This window comes from Mauremys reevesii, linkage group 5, assembly GCF_016161935.1.
Source record: "Mauremys reevesii isolate NIE-2019 linkage group 5, ASM1616193v1, whole genome shotgun sequence".
Taxonomy (NCBI): Eukaryota; Metazoa; Chordata; order Testudines; family Geoemydidae; genus Mauremys; species Mauremys reevesii.
Genome location: NC_052627.1, coordinates 104,954,905 through 104,979,072, shown reverse-complemented (window position 1 = coordinate 104,979,072; position 24,168 = coordinate 104,954,905). Strand labels below are relative to the sequence as shown.

The 24,168-nt window shown below is 41.9% G+C and overlaps 1 protein-coding gene across 2 annotated transcripts in view; it reads right to left on the bottom strand.

The window, feature by feature from the left end:
* Positions 1–22,185, bottom strand: part of PPARGC1A (PPARG coactivator 1 alpha) — a 480,987-nt gene extending 458,802 nt beyond the window's left edge. For both annotated transcript variants that reach the window (XM_039541759.1, XM_039541760.1), the window contains exon 1: positions 21,906–22,185. In XM_039541759.1, the coding sequence (XP_039397693.1) occupies positions 21,906–21,967 (62 nt within the window). In that variant the 5' untranslated portion in view covers positions 21,968–22,185. The remainder of the gene's footprint in view (positions 1–21,905) is intronic.
* Between the last annotated feature and the right edge of the window lie 1,983 nt (positions 22,186–24,168).

Genomic DNA, 24,168 nt, shown 5'->3' with positions numbered 1-24,168 from the left:
TACCCAACTCCCAATGGAGTCCAAACCCCAAATAAAGCTTTCTACAGGGTAAACACATAAATTGTTTGCTCTCTGTAACAGTGATAGAGAGAGATGCACAGCTGTTTGCCTCCCCCCGGTATTAATACATACTCTGGGTTAATTAATAAGTAAAGTGATTTTATTAAATACAGAAAGTAGGATTTAAGTGATTCCAAGTAATAACAGATAGAACAAAGTGAATCACCAAGCAAAATAAAATAAAACATGTAAGTCTAAGCCTAATATAGTAAGAAAGTGTAGACAGATGAAATCTCACCCTCAGAGATGTTCTAGTAAGCTTCTTTTACAGACTAGCCTCCTTCTAGTCTGGGTCCAGTCGTCACTCACACCTCTCTAGTTACTGTCCTTTGTTCCAGTTTCTTTCAGGTATCCTTTGGAGGTGCAGAGGCTACTTCTTAAGCCAGCTGAAGACCAAATGGAGGGGTTTCCCAGGACTTTATATAGTTTCTCTCTTGTGGGTGGAAACCCCTCCCACCCCCTGCGTAGAATCCCAGCGACACAATGGAGTCTTGGAGTCACATGGGCAAGTCACATCTCCATGCGTGACTTAGTTCTCTACAGGGATGTTCCCAGGAAAGCTCAGATGTGGATTGGCATCTATCAAGGTTCATTGTTCATCAAGTACTTCCATTTACTTGAATAACCCCTTCACACTATGTTGATCAAATCTGCCTTAGGTGCTTTCGACAACAAACACTTTAAATACAAGCATAGAGGCAACACTCATAACTTTAGATATAAAAATGATACATGCAAATGAATAGGATGAATACATGCAGTAGAACATAACCTTTGCAAAGATGTGTTACATGGCATATCTAGCATAAAACATATTCCAGTTATGTCCTATTTATATTCATAAGCATATTTCTATAAAGCATTATGGGGTGCAACATCACATAGTTGATAAAAAGGTAACTGCGTAGATGTAATGTACTTAGACTTTTGTAAGATATTTGATTAATACCACACAACATACTGACTAAAAATCTAACGTTACACAATAATCAATAAAGCACAAGTCACATGGATTTAAAACTGGCTAACTGACAGATCTCAAAAACTGTTAATAGGGAATCATCACTGAATGTGAGTGTTTCTAGTGGTCTTCTGCTGGAATCAGTACCAGCTCTCATGCTAGTCAACATTTTCTTCAATGATCTAGAAGTAAATATAAAAATCATTGCTGATAAAATTTGTGGATGACCCAAAATTGACAGAGTGGTAAATAACGAGGAAAGGGCAGCCATACAGAGATACCTGGATCTCTTCCAAACATGGGCCCAGTCAAATAAAATGTGTTGTAATATAGCCAAATACAAAAGTTATACATCTAGGAATAAGGAATACAAAATAGGGCACTGTATCATGAAAAGCAGCAAGTCTGCAAAGGATTTAGGTGTCACAGTGGAAAAACTACTGAACATGACCTCCTGGTATGATGCAAAAAGGGTTAATGCGATCCTTGTATAAACAGGAGAGTAGAAGTAGGGAGGTGATTTTACCTCTATATATGGCTATGGTGAGACAGATACTGGAACACTGCATAAGGTTCTGGTGTCCACATTTTAAAAAGGATGTTTAAGAACTGGAGAGGGCACAGAAAAGAGCTACAAAAATGATGTGTGCTGGAGAAAATAGATACTGTGAAAGGTTTAAAGAGCTCAATCCGTTTAACCTATCAAAAAGAACATTGAGACGTGACTTGATTACAGTGTACAAGTGCATTCACAGGAAGAAAATACCATGTACTAACGAGCTCTTTCATCTAATTGAGAAAGGCATAACCAGAACCAATGGCTGGACACTGAAGCTAGACAAATTAAATTAGAAATAAGGGACATTTTTAAAAAAAACAACACTGGAACAAACTACCATGGGAAGTGGTGGATTGTACATCTCTTGATGTCTTCAGAGCAAGACTGGATGCCTTTCTGGAAGATATGCTTTAGTGAAATACAAGTTACTGGGCTCAATAAAGTAGTACCTGGGTGAAATTAAGTGGCCTGCAGTATACAGAAGGTTAGAGTAGATCAGGGGTCGGCAACCTCTGGCACGCGGCTCATCAGGGTAGAGCACCCTGGCAGGCCGAGACAGTTTGTTTATCTGACACATCAGCAGGTTTGGCGTGGGAGCCGCAGTTCACCGTCCCAGGCCAATGGGGGCGGCAGGAAGCGGCGCGGGCAAGAGACGTGCTGGCTGCGGCTTCCTGCCTCCCGCATTGGCTTGGGACAGCGAACTGCGGCCAGTGGGAGCCATGGTCCGCCGAACCTGCCGATGCAGCAGGTAAACAAACTGGCCCGGCCCACCAGGGTGCTTACCTTGGCGAGCCACGTGCCAGAGGTTGCTGACCACTGGACTAGATGATCTAATGGTCCCTTCTAGCCTTGAACTCTATGAGTAAATGGTGCAGTTTTGCAAATCAAACCTATTTTAAACATCCACACTTTCTATCCTCCCACAAATATGCTAATTGCAAATATTATGGGTGTTCAACAAGATAAAATCATGAGTGGTGTGGAGAAAGTGAATAAGGAAAAGTTATTTATTTGTTCCCATAATATAAGAACTAGGGGCCACCAAATGAAATTAATGGACAGCAGGTTTAAAACAAATAAACTTCACACAGTGCACTGTCAACCTGTGGAACTCCTTGCCTGAGGAGGTTGTGAAGGTTAGAACTATAACAGGGTTTAAAAGAGAAGTAGATAAATTCATGGAGGTTAAGTCCATTAATGGCTATTAGCCAGGATGGGTAAGGAATGGTGTTGCTAGTCTATGTTTGTCAGAGAGTGGAGATGGATGGCAGGAGAGAGATCATTTGATCATTACCTTTTAGGTTCACTCCCTCTGGGACACCTGGCATTGGTCACTGTTGGTAGACAAGATCCTGGCTGGATGGACCTTTGGTCTGACCCAGTATGGCCATTCTTATGTAAGAGCTTTAAAGGGCATATGGCGTTCTTTGAAGAGGTTATTTCATTTACTATATATTTGACCAATTGAAGACAAAACAACTCTTCCAGAGGTTATCACTTTTGGTACCTTTGGTATATCACTTCACTCAGGAGGGATGCTTGCTCCTTGTTTCTCAAATTGGAATCATTCTGTTATCAAAGTCTGTCTCACAAAACAATTATTTTTTCTTCTGGTTGGTCAAAGATAAGGGCTTACAGGGAGCTTGATTAGTTTCACAAACAGATATAAGAGTAACATTAGTGGAAAGATGACGAAGCTAAGGTAATCAGCACTATTAATAACTTTGATTCCTAATCAAATACAGCTGATTTTGCCTGCGGCTTATACATTAGCTCTGTTATTATTATGCATCTTCCAGATTCTATAAGAAGATTAATTCTAATGTTTGTAAAATAACACAAAAAACCCATAAATCTTACTATAGTTGCATCTGGCTTCATCCTGAAAACTGCCCTGTGTGTGAGTGGTGAGGGGTGGAGGAGTATGTTATCATAGAATATCAGGGTTGGAAGGGACCTTAGGAAGTCATCTAGTCCAACCCCCTGCTCAAAGCAGGGCCAATCCCCAACTAAATCATCACAGCCAGGGCTTTGTCAAGACTGACCTTAAAAACCTCTAAGGAAGGAGATTCCATCACTTCCTTAGGTAACCCATTTTAGTGCTTCACCACCCTCCTAGTGAAAAAGTTTTTCTTAATATCCAACCTAAACCTCCCCCACTGCAACTTGAGACCATTACTCCTTGTTCTGTCATCTGGTACCACTGAGAACAGTCTAGATCCATCCTCTTTGGAACCCCCTTTCAGGTAGCTGAAAGCAGCTATCAAATCCCACCTCATTCTTCTCTTCTGCAGACTAAACTTATGAGGAGAGGTTGAGGGAACTGGGATTGTTATGTGCTCCAGCACCTAATCATTTTGTTGCCCTCCGCTGGACTCTTCCCAATTTTTCCACATCCTTCTTGTAGTGTGGGGCCCAAAACTGGACACAATACTCCAGGTGAGGCCTCACCAATGTCAAATAGAGAAGAATGATCACGTCCCGCAATCTGCTAGCAATGCTCTTACTTATACAGCCCAAAATGCCATTAGCCTTTTTTGGTAACAAGGGCACACTGTTGACTCATATCCAGCTTTTCATCAACTGTAACCCCTAGTCTGTCCCTAGTCTGTACCAGTGCATGGGATTCTTCCATCCTAAGTGCAGGATTCTGCACTTCTCCTTGTTGAACCTCATCAGATTTCTTTGGCCCAATCCTCTCATATGTCTAGGTCCCTCGGTATCCTAACCCTACCCCCCAGCATATCTACCACTCCTCCCAGTTTAGTGTCATCTGCAAGCTTGTTCAGGGTGCAGTCCATGCCATCCTCCAGATCATTAATGAAGATATTGAACAAAACCAGCCCCAGGACAGACCCTTTGGGCACTCTACTTGATACCAGCTGCCAACTAGACATGGAGCCGTTAATCACTACCCGTTGAGCCCAATGATCTAGCCAGCTTTCTATCCACCTTAACTTGCCGGCAAGATTGTAATTAAAAATCATGGGGGAAATCCTGGCTCCAATGAAATGTATTGCCATTGACTTTAGTAGGCCCAGGATTTCACCCCATATCATAATGCATACATACGCACACGTTTCCCTAACTTCATTCTCAGAAAAAGCTAAATAATTTTTGTTGAAACCTTCACACAGACACACACACACAAAATTCAGCCCAAGGCAGACACGCGACATGGAAAAATTCAGCCCATACAGTTAAAGTTCAACAAAATTATAAGCAACTGAAAACAGGATCTTATCATGGATAGTGCTAGGCAACTTTAACTGCAGACATCACTACTGGAGCAACCTATAATAGATTGCCTTATTTATGGGATTTATGTGCATGGCTGGTACAACAAACCGGTGTTAGATTGTGGTAATCTCTCTGCCCTTCTCAGGCTGCTGACCAGGTGTATTCACTTATGGAAAAACTTGAGAACCACTGCCTTGTTTGTTGCTTATTTCTGTATTGAAATGTATCATCTCACCTCCTTTCCAAAACTCTAGTTATGCTGCACACTCTTTGAAAACATGCAATGTTTTTCATACAAACTCTACCAGTGGGCGCTAATCCAAGACTCCGAATGCACTCGGCTGCATGCAGGACAGTTTACACACCTCTGAGGAGAAAGCATCGTCCATGGTATCTCAGACATGTGGATTTGGTTGGCTCCACAGCAATTGTTATGGAACACTCCCTTAACAGTCTTTTTCCAAATAAAAAATGTGACTATTTTACAAGACAAATATGTACAGTAAATATGATCAATCTTTTTGGTATTGGTATTGTTGGTTTACACTCATAGCGTTCTTAGTCAGATGGCATGGTAGCTGCTGGATGAGACTATGGTTTTGTTTCAGCATGAAGGTTTAGTGATTATTCTAAAGACTCTTGTACATCTGGGGTTTTACTATGTACCACATTGTGCAGCTTTAGCGTATGCACATTGTTCTCTTGTTCCAGGATGCTCTGATTAATAGCTTTCCCTTTCATAACACACTTATTTGAAACAAGAGTAACAAAAATTAAATGAGTTGCTGCCAACTTTATTTGCATCCTTCACCATTTATTTGCTGTGACATTAAAAAAAAATTAAGAATGAAATAATACCAGTGACACAGTTTTTATATAAAAGGCATCTCTTCTCCAGAATACTTGTATTATGCTTGCTAGCAAATTTTAAAATAGATAAAGAAAAGGCATAAATTTCAGCCAAGATAGAAATATGCATGTTAAAAATATTATGAAGGAAACTATATGAAATATGACAAATATTTTCCAGAGAAGTTCTCATCTAGACATTCCATTGAATGAGGCAACACGCAACAGAAATGAAAAATTAAAAGAGCAAAATGTGACAGGTGTAAAGCATATGTACACCTAGGTTTTTAAAAGGGAATATTGTCTGCTGATCAGAATGGCCAAATAGTAATTTTAAAATGTAATATGCTGAAAAAGTGAAGCATTCATATTTGTTAATTTACTATTAAAAATGGGGACAAAACTATCAATTTAAACACTTTGTTTTAATATTCTCTTATTTTTAATTCCCAGTTCCCTTAAAAATAAGGGTGCATATTCTTTTTGTCACGGACAGGCACACCCATAACTTTCCCAATAATGATGCAGGTGTTCCCTATCTGTCCAATTTCTTGCCCATGCAAATATCCTCCCTTTCTAATACTGGCTTCTCAGTCTCAAATAAAAAAAATAAAGGTCTATTTCATAAACCTCCCTTGGTAACACTACTTCCCAAAACACCCACACATCTGTGTTCACAGCCGGAAATAGTTCAACCATTGGTAGCCAAAGTAAGGCTCCAGTACGTTACGGCAACCTAACCAGAAACTGGCATCCCAAAGAAAAATACCATGCCAGCACAATTTGAACAGCTGTTAGCCAGAGCATTTATTTATAGTAAAAAATGATGAGTTATAATAGCACCATGATATCTTGCAAGAATGGTTAAGAGTACATCTTGTTTGAAAGATACCGTTGGTTGGGGACAGGCAATGTACACACAAACATGTGCTTTACCTATCAAGCAGATTATAATTCTGTTCAATTAATCTACCCAATTTTTCACAATAGATTCTACAGGGCTCTGCGTCTGGAAAAAAAAAAGTTCCTACGTAAATTATTTTTAATGCAAGTGTTATTAGGGGTGTCAGAAAAATCAATTAACAATGGTGCCCTAACTCTATAGAAACAAAGGTCTTTCAGAAATAGAAATAAGATTATGCCATTTCTTCTACTGCATTTATTCTAAAAATGACATCAAAGCATGACTTTTTTTTTTTGGTTGTGACATCACAGAGAAAAGTATTCTTTTCACAGCTTCTTGTGTAGCTGGAGCCTCCATGCTTCTGCACATTATATGCTGTTATCAGTTTCTATCCTTGCATGTGAATAATTTTAATCCTCTAGCAATTAACAGCTTTTTGGACTAAAATAAAAAAAAATCTTAAGCACAACCTTACTTTTGTTAATTAATTTGGTGAGCAGTTCATTTACTCATTGTTTTAAGAAGCTTAAATATTTAATTTTGTGTTTGTCCCATTTAAGATCCTTTTCTCCTTGGCTGTGATTGTTTCCTGTCATCATTTTTTATTATTTGTATTATTATTTTTAAATCTGCTTATGATCCAGGTGAAGTTTCCTATCCTCTAGTATCTTTCTTGCATGGCTTTTATCATTACACATAGAACAGAATCATAGACTTTAAGGTCAAAAGGGACCATTATGATCATCTAGTCTGACCTCCTGCACAACGCAGGCTATAGAATCTCACCCACCCACTCCTGTATCAAACCTGTGTCTGAGCCACTGAAGTCCTCAAATCATGGTTTAAAGACTTCAAGGTGCTGTTTTCTCCACACTTTCTTGGGCTTATTGCCATAGGTTCCAAGGCCAGAAGGGACCATTGTGATCATCTAGTCTAGCCTCCTGTACAGCACAGGCCATGGAACATCCCCCAGGTAATTCTTAATATTCTGTTAGAGAAACATGCAATCTTGATTTAAAAATAGTCAGAGATGGAGAATTTACCACAATCCTTGGTAAATTGTTCCAATGGTTAATTACTATCACGGTTAAAAATCTATGTCTTATTTCCAGTCTGAACTTGTCTAGCTTTAACTTCCACCCGCTGGATCATGTTATGCTTTTTTCTGTAAGACTGAAGAGCTCATTATTGTTCCCCATGTAGGTAATTACAGACTGTAATCAAGTCTTTGCTAAAATATTACAATGATTTATACAATACTGGTGGTGTGCTACGCACAACTCCTCAAAAGTGTTTAGGCACTTAACTCCCTAGCCTAGCACTCCCATGGTAGTTAGGAGCCTTAATTCCTTTGAGCAGACAAGATCCCTGTCCTGAAGATCCAATCATCTAAAACCCTAATCCACCACATCACTTCAACACCTGCTCAGTTTTAAACGTGTGCAATTCTACTGACTTCATTGGCAGTACTCAAGCATTTACTCTAAAGCACATGGCTAAGTGGTTTACTGGATCAGGACAGTAAACGAAGTGCAGAGAGGTAAGGGCGAGACATAATGAAAGAGTATGAATGTACAGTCACCATTTAGCATACATCACTTAATGCCATAACTTCTTGTTTGAAGCTTTTTACAAAACGTACAGTATTTCTGTCTTTAGGTTGAGTTTTACAGGTCTCTTATTTTTCCTGAGTTTGCAAATTCTTTAGAGCAGGGACCCAGTCTGTGTATCTATGAAGCAATGTATAGCTTATGTAGTATTAGCCAACTATCCCTTCAGCAACATAAAATGTAATAATAATTCAACAGGTGTCCAGCCTGAACTTTGGGTGTCCTGATAACAATTAAGATTACAACCCCATTGGAATCATTATATAAACTTTCACCCCAAAAACAAGGAAGAAAGATGGGCCTTGCAGTGTGTCCAGAAGATTTAAAAATCCAGACTTTACAGACAAAGGAGAAAAGCAAATTCCATCTGAGAGACCTTCACACCCAACACAGCCATTTACATAGCTCAAGATGGAGCCCTGTCATGGTAATCTGCCTTTCTTAGAACGCCACACAGCCATCTACTGGGTAACCAGGCCCCAAACCATATAGGGCTTTAAGTTTAAACACAGTACCTTGGATTGTATGTTTCACTATTCCCATTTTGTCACTTTCTAAAAATTGTAATTATTATTTTTTAAATGGAGCAGCTCAGATTTAGGGAATATGTAGAGGGGAAAGTGAGGGAAATGAAGGTAGCTTTAGTCTTTTTAAGGAAAGGATTATTGTTTATCTGTAATAGAGTAGCAAGCTCAGTGTGCTGGACGCTGTACGTTCATATACAGTATATTCCTGAGATAATTCTGTGCCAAAAAACCTAAGAATTCTATGCCAAAAAAATAAAAATTCTGCTTATTTTGTCAGTAAGTAAACATGGAGGCTCCAGCATGGCAGTGGGGAGCACAAGCCACTGGCTGCATGGGGGTGACAGATCACCCTGGAGACCTCCATTCCCGGACACAGACTTGGCGGTGAGGCTGCACCCGACCCTCACAAAGTACATGGGCCAGGCCTGACCCAGAAACACCCCGGGGCCCTACCCCTTCATGCCAGGTGCGCCAAAATAGCAAGTGAGCGGGACAGAGTCTCGTACACACACCTAGCCCTGGCCCCCAATCTAGGTGTGGGGTAAGCAGCCTCAGCCCGGCAGGATCCAAGTGTGGAGGGGCTTAGTGTGGGGGGATCCAGGTGTGCAGCAAGAGAGTTCTATGTAAGGAAACCTGAGTCCTGGGGGTTTGGTGAAAGGTACAGGTATAGATATGGATATGGGGGAAGGGGAGGATCTGGATGCACAGAGGTATGTTGGGGGGGTTCCAAGTGTGGGGGATAAGGTTTGATGGGGGGGTCTGGGTGCTGGGGGAGTGGGGGTCCAGGTGAGGGGATGGGGCTCATCAGGGTGGGAGTTTGAGTGCAGGAGGCTCACAAGGGGTGATCTGGATGCACAGATGGGGGGTTAGATGTAGGGGGAGGGGCTCAGGAGGGGTCTGGAGGTAATAGGGGTGGGGTGAGGGCTCAGTGGGAGGGTTCTGAATGCACAGGCTTGGGGCACACAGGGGAAAAACTCCCCATACACTGACCCCTTCCCCCGCAGCTGAGGAGCGATGGGGGCAAGAAGCGAGTGAGGGATGTGCAGCTAGGGGGAAGGTTTCTGGAGGTAAGTCTGTCCCAGCCTCAGCCGCTTCTTGCGGGGGGAAGAAGTCCCGACCTCCCGCAGCCACAGCCCAGCCGGGACTAGCAGCTGAGTCCAGCACAGGGTAGGAGCCACCAGCAGGCATGTCCCCAGCCTCATGGTGATTTACCTCTCCACCGGCTGCTCCAGGCACCCAAAATGCCATGCCCACATGCTGTTCCAGCTTCCCTTTGCTTCCCCATCAGAAAGTCATTTTTCTGCAGACAAGCAAATAAATCTGAAAGGGGACGTGAATTCTGCGTGCATGCAGTGGCACAGAATTCCTCCGGGAGTAACAGTAAAAATAATAATAAAAAAAATGCCTCCCTATAATAATCTACAATCTAAAAGGGCAAACAACAGATAATGGGTTTGGTACTGAGATGCAACATATGTACGTTTTAGTTAAGGTGATAGCTGATACATATCTAGTTTGCTCCGTGGTTTCTTAAATGAAAAAAAAATACGCAAAAACTTACTGACACATTTGTTTTAATCATCATGTAGAAAAAAAAGTCTTGAAAAGAGGTTATTAGCTGTGTGGACCAACTCAGGAAGAGTATCTAAGCATAGGGTAAAGTGTAGAAAGAGCATCCAGATGGCTCTGAGGCCTTGTCTACACTACAGAGGAAATTAAATCTAAGCTATACAATTTGAGTTAGGTGAATAGCGTGACTAAAACCGACATCGCTTAGGTCTACTTACCGCGGGGTCCACGCTACACGATGTTGACAGGAGACGCTCTCCTGTTGACTCCCCCCTACTCTTCTTAATCCGGTGGAGTACAGGAGTCGACAAGACAGTAATCTGTGGTCAATTTAGCGGGTCTAGTGAAGACCCGCAAAAATCGACTGCCGATGCATCGATCACCGCTTGTCAATCCCCCAGTAAGTGTAGACGTGCTCTGAGAAAAGCAATCAAAAAAGGGCACCAAGTCTGGCATCACTAGCAGAATGGAAGGTGTGGTGGCACAGCAAGAAACAAGGCTATAGAAACAGAGGCCAAACTGTACAAGGGCTCAAATAGAAAGATAAGAAGTTTAAACTTGATGCACTGGAGAAGGACTCAGACGATGGATTTAAAAGGGGCGGGGTAGGAGGAACAGAAAAATCAGTAAGACAGGAAAGTTATCTTAGCAGCTGTATTTATATCAGCTAGATGAATGTGAGGTGGATGTCAGGGAAACCAGAAAGGAGGAAGACGGAGAAATCAAGATGAGAAATAATGAGGGCCTGGCAAGAGTTTCAAATAGTCAGAAAGAAAGTCCAGATATTAGAATGTTGAGGAGAAAGAAGTGCTAAGAGATATGTGGCAAGGAAGGAGTTGAAGATGAAAGATGAAAATGAGACAGATGAAATAAAGTATCGCTCTCTATTTAGTGGGGAAGGAAAGCTAGCAACAGATGGCATCACGAAGGCGAAGGCATTTAATGCCTATTTTGCTTCAGTCCTCACTGAAAAGTTTAATTAATATTAACAAGGAACACAATCCAGAATAGGGAAAGGAAGTTGGAGGTATTCAAGTCAGCAGGGCCTGACAAAATTCACCCTAGGATATTTTAGGAACTAGCTGAATCAATCTTGGAAACATTAGCCATTATCTTCAAAAACTAATGGAGGAAAGGTGAGATCCCAGAGGGCTGGAGAAGAGCAAGCATAGTATCCATGTTTAAAAAGAGCAGCAAAGAGGGCACGGAGAATTGTAGACAGGTCAGCTCAACTTTGATACCTGGAAAAATACCAGAACAAATTGTTAAACAATCAGTCTGTAAGCACCTAGACAATAATGGGATAATAAGTAATAGCCAATGTGGATTTGTCGAGAACAAATCATGCCAAACCAATCTAATTTCCTTCTTTGACAGGGTTACTGGCGTAGCAGATGGGGGGAAGCTGTAGACATGATATATCTTGATTTTAGTAAGGCTTTTGATCTCCCACATGAAATTCTCATAAGCAAACTAGGGAAACATGATCTAGATGATACTACTGTAAGGTGAATGCATAATTGGTTGAAAGACTGTACTCAAACAGTAGTCATTAATGGCTCACTGTCAAAATGGGAGGACATTATCTGGTGGGGCCCCAAAGGGGTCTCTTCTGGGTCCGGTAGTGTAACAAGAGAACTGAATTTGACTGAACTGCGGCCATTTTGCATATCCAGCCACTATTAGCTGAAAACCAAATACCATATAGTTAGGAAAATGTGTTAGGGCTCTCCTAGACAAGACCAAACAGCTGCATGACTGCAGTTTTGCTAATCAGAATGGGAGGATGGGACAGAGAGTTAATGTACCATGAGAATGGAAGGGAGTGTGTGGATAGGTGATCTTGGACCTGAGTGCCCCTGTCATACAAGTTTTATTGTTGTTATGACTAGAAATGCTTTGCTGATAAGAGATAATGACCAATTTGCTGAAGCTAGTGGAACTGGTGACCCACTATGGGGTTACTATGGTGACCCACGAGGAAACACTAAGGGTACATCTTCACTACCCGCCGGACTGGCGGGTAGCAGTCGATTTCTCGGAGTTCGATATATCCCGTCGACTCCGAACGCGCTCCCGTCGACTCCGGAACTCCACCGGAGCGAGTGGTGGTAGCAGAGTCGATGGGGGAGCCGCAGATGTTGATCCCGCGCCGTGAGGACAGGTAAGTAATTCGAGCTAAGGTAGTTCGACTTCAGCTACGCTATTCACGTAGCTGAAGTTGCGTACCTTAGATCGACCCTCCCCCTAGTGTAGACCAGGCCTTAGAGTTATGTGCTTTGTTGGAGCTAGCTATACAAGTTTAAGTAAAAGAGTACATCTTGGAGCACTTTGTAGCAGCTTTTCTTTGAGGAGAGACTGACATCCTCTCCTCAGCAACTGGATGGAAGGAGGGCTCCCTGGAAGCCCAGTAGCTGCCGACTCAAAACTATCTCAGACTTTGGGTAACTATGCTTGGGGTGCTCTACAACTATTGCCATTGCATATATATATATATATATATATATATATTGTGTGTGTGTATATATATCTCAAAGAAGGAGCTGTGGGTTAAAGCACTCTTGCTTGTACCAATCATTTAGCAGATGGAGGAGCTGTGTCCCCATTGATTTATTCCTGACACCTCCTGAAGAAAACAGGTTAAGTTACCACAGTTTTGAGTTCTGAAACCCCTGAATAATAGTACTATTCAACATTTTCATTGTCGACTTGGATAATGGAGTGGAAAGTATGATTATAAAATCTGCAGTTGACACCAAGATGAGAGGGATTTCAAGCACTTTGGAAGACAGGGTTAGGATTCAATATGACCTTGACAAATTAGAGAATATTTCTGAAATCAACAAGATTAAATTCAATAAAGACAAGTGCATAGTATTACACTTAGAAAGGAAAAATCAAATGCATGAATACAAAATGAGAAATAACTGGCTATGCAGTAGTATGCAGAAAAGGAACTTGGGGATACAGTGGATCACAAATATAATATAAGCCAACAACATGATGCAGTTGTGAGAGAGGCTAATACCATTCCTGGGTACATTAACAGAAACATTGCATGTAAGACACAGTAGGTAATTGTCCTACTCTACTGTGCATTGGTCAGGCCTCAGCTGGAGTAATGTGTTTTGGGCACTATGCTTTTGGAAAGTTGTGGACAAATTGGAAACAGTCCAGAAGAAACAAAAAAAAATAATAATAATTAAGGGTATAGAAAACCTGACCTATAAGGAAATGTTAAAACTACTGGTTATGTTTAGTATTGAGAAAAGACTAAGGGGGTGTGGGACACCTGTTGTAGTCTTCTAATATGTTAAGGGCTCTTATAAGGAGGATGGTGATCAACTGTTCTCTGAAGGTGGTACAAGAATTAATTGGCTTAAATTGCAGTCAGGGAGATTTAGGTTAAATATTAGGAAAAACTACCAAGGGAGGCTGTGGAATATCCATCACTGGAAGGTTTTTAAGAACAGGTTAGACAAACACCTTCAGGGATGATCTAGCTATATTTGGTCCTGCCTCGGCACCAGGGGCTGGACTAGATGAACTCTCATGGTCCCTTCCAGCCAGCTATGATCCTCAGGTTATGGTCCTACATGACATGGAAGGGGTGTTTTTGTCACAAGTGATATAGAATGGGTGGGAGTGGTGAGGGTTTCTGAGGAAAAGTAAGTTTATTTTGGCCAATGAATTGATCTTTTGCCAAGAATTAACCACCCAAACGTATAAACTAACAAGAACAGGATTTAGCAATTGACAAAGGAAATGGCACTTCATTGTGAGACCCAAACCAAAATAAGCACAATATAGTGAGTATTGGAAAGAAGGTTGTTAGTAGGAGGCATATAGTACATATTGCCATGATAGCATCCACCAGGTCAAAGGTGTATTCTCTTGTGTTGATCTTCTCCCCTTCTCTTCCCCATCCCTGCTGCATACAGGGCCTGATATAAAGCCCATTGAAGCCAATGAAGAATCTCCTATCAGCTTCAATGGAGTTTGGAACAGGCCCTATATGCAGCTTGCTGATAATTAGCATCTGTGCAAAGTGCAGCCCAATATTTTCCTCTTTTGAAAGAGATATATGGGTAAATAACTATGCAATCAGTTTGTAACACAGACAAAATGCAGTTTACAAAATGCAGGTATTATGTATAGATGTGTATTTTGTGAGGGGGAGGGTCACAGCCTCTTGTGAACAATTACTAAATTGTCAATGGAATTCAATAAACATTGTGTTTTAAAAAACTAATTATTTGTTACAATAACCAGCTACTACTGCCACTTGGTATGTGGAGATTTGTAAACTACTTCCATTTGAGAAGTAATTGATTCCATTTTTATCATTTGCACAAGTTTATGTGGTTGTTCTCATACAAAGAGCTGATAACATCTATTTGCTGCAAATTATATATTATAATTCTTAATTCAAAAGCTGTACTGGAAAACAAAATGCTAATTTATGCTGTAAATGGAAGTACAGAACTTAATCATTCATTGTTAACATTGGAACTCATTTTATTATTTGCAAGAATAATTTAATTAAAACTGTGGAGAATGTGTGTGTGTGTGTGTGTGTGTGTGTGTGTAAAAATACCAAAGTTTCAAACATATTCACGCTATATGACAGGTGATGAAATGAACCTCTTCTCTTCATGCTGACATGAACCAGACTGTTTTGGGAGCGAATGGAGGTCTTATGATTAAAGCCCAGGACTGCGAGTCAGGAGACTGTTTCTATTCTTGGTTCTCCAACAGATTTCCCATATATGCACTTGCACAAGACACTTAGGCACCTGTAGACACTTGAAAACTTGAGCCCAAACTGCAGCATATGGAGTGTGATTTTCAGACATGCTGCTCACCTGCAGCTCCCAGTGACTTCAAATAGAGCCACAAATACTCAGCATCTCCTCCAAAAATAAGACCCATTGTCTCAAGTTAGACACCCAAAACCAGTGTCCACTTTTGAAAATATTGCCTTTAATCTGCCTGCACTTCAGTTTCATCTATAAAATGGAGATAATAATACTTACTTACTCCAACAATATGCCCCTGAAACTTAATTAATGTTTATAAATAGCACTGGGATCCTTAGGTATAGAGCACTTTAAAAGTATTATTTTCCCTTCCTTTTCAGCACTAAATTTTACAGCACTAAATTTCAAACCTATGAAGAGATTTGCTTACAAAGCAAAGAGAAGCATAAGATGGAACAAAACAAAAAAAAAACACATTCGAAATGTGCAACTGCTTTTCCACATTTCATTTAGCCTCTACGTCTAAATTTATGTCAGGTTTTCTGCTATGTATGTCCGTTGTGCTGGTATCCCTCAGTGATACCTTCTGGTCATGGCGAGACTAACCCAATCTCAGGCATCCACACTGCCTCAGGAAAAAAATATTACAAAACCCATTAGCTTTTGGTAAATCAGGTCAGATTACTATAATCTAAATGATAAAGATCAGGTAATATTTTTGAACATGTGTAAACATTTCTCAGTAAGACTCCATCTATAAATGAGGATCTCAAAGCTTGAAGTACATAGTTCTAACTCCTGCAGCTCATTTTTGGATATCTATATAAAAAGAAATATTAAGATACAATTGTCTCAAAAAATGAAAATCCTCTCAGGTGCTCCCCCCACCCCAAAGTCACACAGTCTTATGTAGTAAATCATTTTACTGTTGCCCTTTTATATTTAATACCCTTCTGCAGTACACATTTATCTCTACACTAGCAAAGTGTACTCATTGATTTCCTATGGTCTCTCTAGAAGAAGGTTCTGCTTCCCTGATGATGAGTATAAAGGGTGGATGACCCCATTCTCATTCCAATGCAAACCTTGCACTTTTACATTTCTGCGTAGACCATATGAACGTGTGACCAGCTAAGAACTCTCTGCCCTCTTCCTACAGAATGCATAGCTGCTGTAACTACAGGCATTTTTTCCTCCTTTATGCAACGAAGACCACAATCTAAGGTGTGAACCTCTGAAATGCATTCATTTATCAGGAACATAACTGTACCTTGCGAACTGTAGCTAAATCTTCTGTTCTAAACCAATATTCTAAAATAACATCTTGTCCCTTTTGTGCATGTGTTTTAAACTGACATTATTTTGTTCTACTGTACCATTATTTTGCTGTTTTGCTCGGGGACATGAAGAAATGGTATGCACCCAGTTTAAATCATATTTATTTGCCAGATAAAACTGGCATCAGGAACCTACTTCTTTTTTACATCCAGGATGCAGATGGGTTTAGTAAACAATAAAATGATTTTTATTTTGAAAATTGGACAATCGTTTTATTTGACAAAGCTAGCAAATGATTTTAAAATCAACAGTTACTACTGATCACAAATTTTTAAAAATATTTTTGTGTGGAACTGTAAAAACATTATATTTGTTTAATACCTGAAATAATTGTTTCAAAAAACAAACAAAAAATCCTTCAACTGTGATACTAAGGACACCTTAAATTATTCAAAATTGAAAGATTTTAAAATCCAAATTACATTTAATCAAGTATGCTATTTATTTACTTTTTGTACTATTTTGTTTATTCAAGGGAAGAGTGTCTTGTCAGTTTTACTTTGTTTCACTTTTTGGTTATTATGTACTGTGAATATAGTGCCACTTGGATTGCAAAAGACACAAGAAAATCTTTAAATCCAAGATTAACACTTCTTTAATTTTTTTAAACATCACAAAGCCCATCTCTGTTAGTAACAGATTAGGTTTTTTGCTTAATAAAAAAAGTTGTATAGAGCCTAAAATTTGGCTCCTATCTATTAGACATTGTCTTTTTAATCTCCAGAAACATTGGTACAAATATTGCTTAGATTACAACCGAAAGTAAATGAGAGTATCAATCTAGTGTTTTACAGACTTCGGGAGAGGGTGGGCACACACACACACACACAGTACCACAATGAACAGTCTTTTTTCATAATAAAAAGTCCCAGTCCACAAAAACCTAAGACACATTGTTGGCAGGGCAAACTGAGTACAGCATTTCACTCAACACTTGGTTGCCTCATATACACAGACAGTACATATTGGCAGTATGCACAAATACTTGCACAGAATTTTTTTAAAACTGCAAAAAGTCTAAAGTCTGGGGATCAGACCAAAAAGGCCAGAAATACTGAAAGCACAGCTGAATCAAAGGTATGATTTGACTATGGACCAAAACACAAGCTAAGCCATTGGAGTTACTTTTAACATAGGAAGGAGAAAATGCATAAAGCAAAGTATTAAATTCAGTCCAACACCCAGGAAGTATTGACAAAATGCTCTCACTGGATTGTTTTTTCCTTGGCTATTCCATATTCAGAAACACACACAGAGCCAAGCCACAAAAAACAGCTCTAAGCTCAAGCTTTCAACTACTTACCTACTTCCACTGACTGCTTTCAGTAGAAGTGTTTATATAAAATATTACCATGTTTAAAAATAGTACAAAGAGGAAGGGGGGCCTAGCTAACAAGCATACAGCTTAGAGTTCCAACGGGAATCAGTGCCTGCATGATGAGATAGCATATAAGGGAGAGTACTCCCTCAAAACATCAGTTTTATATTTCCACTACAGGGATTTTCTTGAAGATGAAAGACCAGGTTTAAGCCCGCAATTAAAGTTTTTAATAGTTCTTTTCCTTTTAGAGACTCCTAAAGCACCTCACATCACTACATAGATTCAACACCACTGCAATGCAGCCACTTCTGGGGTGGACAGCAGCAGTTAACTAGTGCACAGAACATACAGTCAGAGGAAGGAGAAATTATGGACAACACCACTATGTTAAACCTTTTCTCTGAGAAAACCCATAGCCCTTTTGGTAGGGATAGGGTAAGCAGAAATAATGGTTAATTTTTCATGACTATTAAATAAGATGAAAAGAGAATTTCAGTTAGCCTCACTTGGTTTCTATTGGAAAAATGTCCATAAAAATCACCCTCAGAACTGTAAAAGCAGCAAAGAGTCCTGTGGCACCTTATAGACTAACAGACGTTTTGGAGCATGAGCTTTCGTGGGTGAATACCCACTTCGTCGGATGCATGACACCCAGAACTGCCAGCTTTGTTGACAGTCTCAGAGAAGACAAAGAATCAATCAACCTAAAGACAACTGGTTCCTTCACTTCACAGAGGGAACCTTGTACCATTCTGTAAGTAGAGAATTTCAGTCTCCAAGGTTGGCAATCTGAACTTTGAATACCACTAAATTCTCTTTAAAAAATTAAGAGGAAAAAAAAAACTTTAGTACATAGGTGTTATTTTTAGAGTTCTCTTTAATAATGCAAAAATATGGCAAGTATAACTACAACAGACCTTCATTTTCATGCAGAGTGCCTTGGAACTGGGTTCAAAATAGATTTCTTGGTACAGTCTCCAAATATAAATTTTCCAGGTATGGCTTCCCTGTGATTTTTTTTTTCAGTTTCATATAAAATACAAAAGTTATTTCTAAGAACATTACCAACAAATCACCCCTCCACAGCCAATGCTGAAAGATGAACTGCAATGGTATGTCAAAAATGCAAAAATTAAAACTCCTAAACCAAAGGTTTAAGTCAGAGTAATTGTCCTACTTCTTATTTCAAAACTGCTAGTTTTTATATGGTGTTTACAGGAGAATTCACTTTATTCTCCTTCAGTTGGTTGTTTATATTGAGAAGTGTTATTTTTATTACATTTAATTTTATTAAGAACATGGCTTGTGATGCCAGGAAGAAATCTCCTTAGTGAGGTATGGTTGAACTGCTATTGATATTGTACAAAGGATCCTTTTACAGGGTACTATATGCTGAGAGTGCATCATATTGATTTAGGAATAAAAAGCTATTTTTTCAGTAGAGTCAACCCCTCCTTTCATAAGCACTTTGTAATGCTTTAAAGTTTTGAGGGCTTTTTTTAAAAAAAATTGAAGTGGAGTAAACAAAACAAATTAGATTTGAGCAATGTTGCTATATTTAGTGAGAAGAAATGGTTTGTAAGCTTTTTTGGCTGCAGTTCAGATAAAAAACCATTAATATGTCTGGCTCTCAAATTTAGAGCAAGTCTACTTTTTAAGTGTTAAAAAACATATACAAACTGATTCTCAGCAATACTGGATGAATTTTCTGATTACATATCAGCAGTGATCATCCTATTGCTAATTTTCATTTGGGTGAATCTGGTTGTTTTTAATGCTAACATGAGACTCATAAAATGATAACAGAAGGGAGTCATGAACACAAAAACCAGTGTGTATCTTAAATTCTTCTTGGGTTAGCCCTTGGAAAATCTGGTGTGCACATCTATTCTTGATGCACTGTTGTATAGTGATTATACCTTCTACTTCTCAACTCCCTCCCTAATCATGCACATTTAATTCAAGTTTGGGTACTATATCTTAGAGTTTATATAGTCCTACTAAAAATAGATCATCAGCATCCCACATTATCTTCTGTTTTCCCCTTAGATACAATTCAACACTGGTCTCTAGAAGAAAGCAACTATAGATATGTCAGTAATTCTTCCTAGTTTTCATTGCAGTTTGGCCATACTTAAAAAAAAAGTATAAAAGAATCTAGCATTTAACACAGCTGTGCTTTTATGGAAATACATTTCACTACAGAGTGGAACTAACTTTATCTAAATGAACTGGTTTAGACCCGATTTTATTGTCTGCGTCCTTCTTAGCAATTCCGCCCCCACCCCCTTTGATTTTCAAGGAGCTTTCCCTTGACTGCTTGCCTTAAACGAGGCATAAACCCTTGTTAGATTACACTAAATGGTGTGGATTCATATCTAATGGGAGAAAACAATACACTGTGCATTATGTAAACACACTCGCAGCGGCGGTCCTGCCTTTTAGGGCCAGTGAAAGGCGCAGTTGGTTGGTGGGGATCACACAGCAACTTATCATGCTCTATCTGCCCTTGCCCAGTTGGCCGGAGACCCGCGCTTTTGCATTCGCAGAGTCCTTGGTTCAGTGCTTCCACCCAGGGGCTGGCCTGGCAATCGGGGCTCGCTCCGTGTGCCTCACGCGGCCGATCCCCCGGGGGTCTGGTGGTTCCGCGCGCACAGACACGCAATGCCGCCAGGCTCTGCCTTTCACTGAGCACAGCCCAGGGCGAGGGGGCTCCGGCGGCCACCCACCCCCAGGGGTCAACACAGGCAAAGCTCCCTTGGTCCCGGACCGCCCCAGTGCGGCCCCGTGCCCATGCCCGGAGCAGGCTGGCTACCCGCTCGCTCCCGTCTAGCCCCAACCAGCCTTCCAAGTTGGGGCTGAGCAATATCTGCTCCCCCGAGCCCCGGGAGTTCGCTGTTCGCGGCAGCTCAAGCGCAGCGGGCAGGCTCCGGGGGCCGCCCAGGCTGGCTGCGGCGGCCGCTGGAGGAGGAGCCCGGCCGCCGGCTCTCCGGGCTGTGACCTGCCGGTCCGGAGGCAGCGAGGCGCGTGCGGTGTCTGGAGCCCTGGCTGCGAGGCGGGTAACCTTAAACCGGCAGCGGCTCGTTCCGGGAGCTCAGTTTCCTGGAAACCGGCCCTGTGGGCCGGACGTTTTTCCATGAGCTCAGCACAGCTCTGCCCCCAGCAGGGCGGGAGCCGCGCAGGCGAGCCTCCCCCGAGCCCCTCCGGCACCTGACACACACACACGCCCCCCACCCCGCGCAGCTCCTCGCCTCCTCCCGCCGGCCGGGCTGGGAGAGCTTCCCCTCCCCGGCCGCAGGCACCGGGCGCTGCTGCCTCGCCCGCTCCGTGGTGCAGGTCACCTGCTTGGGGAGCCTGGACATCCACGGCTCAACTTTTCCCACCGCCGTCAGCAGAAACCCGCTCCCTTCCCCACCACACGCCCGATGCCCGTGGACTTTCCCCAGCCGGCAGTGGGGGCAGCAGACGACATCCGTTCTTTAATTGAAGACATTCGGGAGGCTCCCAGAATAGCTCTTGACAACCTCAGACGGGGATTATTTTTTTTTATCCTTCCTCCTCCTCGCTGCTTTTCAGCTCGCCGCGCACCCTCCCAGCCTGCGCCTCCTTAAAAAGCCACTTGCTGGGAGGTTGGGGGGGGGGGTCCTTGGGATGCACGGGCTGCATTGCACAGTCATCAAAGTTAAGTGGTGGTGGGGAGCTCTGAAGCAGGGAGGAATAATGGGGACTGTTCCCAGCCAGACAGGGTCAGTAATTAGGGCATGTGATGCCTATTCAGCCATTTTGGGGGGGCTTCCAAGCACCTTAGCAACTAGCAGTTATCCCCCCCACATACACACACACCACATCCCTCAGTGTAAGGCGAAAGGAAGAGCGCAGCCAAGGGGGGACTTGGGAAGGTTGCGCTTGAGTTGCCTTGTTGTGAGTTGTTTCTGGGTAACGCACCGCTCGCCACACAGTGCCAGCACCCGCTCCTAATTCTCCTCCTGCTGCTCCTCAGCCCTCCCAGGAGGGGCTTGGGGGGAGCGGAGATCAGGCACATTCCACGTCTCACAAGCGCCTTCTCTCTCGTTTTTGCACCATCCTCCCCGTTTGAATACAAACCCGCAGCCGGGGCAAAACCATTTCTCCCCCTCCCCACCTCGGCGTCCCCTGAGGCGCTAAGCGGGTGCAGAGGAGAGCGCTTGGCAGCTCAGCCACCTCTTACCTGGTTGTAGGAGCTCTCCCAGGAGGAGGTGTAGTTGTAGAAGAAGGAAGAGAAGAAGGCATCTTCTGACAGCCCGCAGCCAGCCATCCTCCGGGTGCAAAGCCTCTTCGGCCACGCACAGCAGCCTTTGCAAACTCTTGCTTCTTGGTTGAACCGCTGCTGCTCCTGGCGCTGCCACCCCGGCGTGTGCCTAGAGCTTTGCCCTGGCGGCGGCTCGCACGGCGTGTGTGTGAGAGGGAGGGAGGGGGGAGAGACTGGATGGAGAAGAGAGAGGATGTGTGTGTGCGCGCCTCTGTTTGTAGAGGCACTGAGGAGCCAAAGCCGGAGTCACGTGTACGCGCTCACTCCGACACTGCTGCTGCTGCTAGGGACGGGCTGTGGCTATAGCCCCTAGTACTAAATCACCAGCGCCAGGTGACCTTTCCGTCCCCACTCACCCCAATTCCCTCCCCGGCACCGCGGGCTGCGCAAGAAAAGCAGAGGGCGCTCGCTTGCAGAACCAAAGCAAAAAGGACGGACAAGTGAAGTGGGGATGAGGCTCCTGCTTCTCTCCCACCCCAAGATCTGAAGTGCAGGCTCCTACCAAAGGCATCGTCTTCCCCAAGTACATTGAAACGTGCCCTTTGGCTGCAATTGGTTTGAGTCAGTTTGCAGCGTGAAACAATTACACGCCGCCAATTTTATCCCCGCCTTCGGGATTATGTAAATCAATACAAAAAAGTGCATTTTTAGTTTCTAGACTACGATCAAGCAAAATCTACCTTCAAAAAAAAATATGTGCGTGTGTGTACACATAGGCCATTTCTCCTCGTCCTCACACTAAATAAATAAATCAGGTCTCAGCTTAGTTCGTCAGCAGCATGAGCCTCCACAGTAAATAGGATGATATTTGAAGTATTCTTTCTAGTAACAACTTGGTTTTTCCTCTCCCATGTTGGTAGCCCTGTGTATAAAGCCTATTGCAGCACGTTATAAAGGAAGCTTTCCCCAGCCCCTGCAGCCTCATGGGAATCTTGGAAAAATAGTTAAGAAGAGGTGGGTGCTATATCATTTTTATCTTTCTTCTCGCACCTGAGTCTTTTTAAAAAAGAGTTTAAGTAGCTGCATAAGTTACTTTTCATGTGACTTCATTTTGTGCTTTTCCTTTTAAAAAAAAAAAGTTTCTCTCTCAGGATTATTTGAAAGCCCCACAAAATCAACAATGAACATTTTCTGATTAGAAAGAGGAAATAATATAATTGAGTATACACAAACTGCTGTCAAATGAACAAAGTAAAGATGAACCAAAAAAATTCTCTAATCTTTGCTAGTCATTTAGGTGTTTGTCACATTAGTAAAGACCGTATCAGGCAACTCAGATGATCCTTCAGTAGTTCACCTGCACTATTTGTATACTCCACACCTGAGAGCACAATCCTCCAACAATATGAACATTAAATTTAATGTCACAAATAGACACTGATGAATTCAGATGGGCAGCACACAGCAGAGGAAGATATATTCTTGAGAAACAAAGATTCACTTGCATGCAAAAAGCTTTAAGCAACAACAAACAAGGGAAGAAAATACAGAAAAGATTGTTTCTAAATGTTTTCCATGAAAAGTTAACTTTTTTTAAAAAATGTGTACTTGAACCACTCCAAACCTTCTGAAGAGCTTTTGCTCTCTGAATAATGAATTATACATAAATGGAATAAGAAATTCAAATGTATTGAAGAGCTTCCAGGATTCCCTTAAACCATGTCTTGGACTATTGAATCAACCACTTAATACAAAAAGTGTACAAGGCCAGGCTCTCTGTTTGATGACTCAAGTTCCTCATGCCTACTGGTTCTCCAGATTCCAAGGAAGCAGCAGTCCCTTTGGTAGTAGCCATGGAATTCTTATGACTACTCTCCTCCTAGTGATGGAGTCTCAGGCCTTGTCTACACAACAAATGCTTTTTCCAGTGTAACTATACTGATATTGCTGTATCAGCAGAGCCCCCTGTAGACACTGCACAGATGCAGCTTATCCCAACAGGAGTTTTTATTTTGGCATAGTAATGCCACCACCCCAAATTACCATATATTAGTTCTGTCATGAGAGTTTTGCCAGCATAGCTATGGCAGCTAGGGGTTATGTTTTTTTCACATGCCTGGACCCACATATCTATGTCAAGCAAACAGTCAGGTTGATGTAAAGGCTTCCTGGGTCAAAGAATGCCTCTGCCTCCCCCAACTCAGGTGAGAAATACAGCAGAGAAAGCTCCAGGAACTGGATA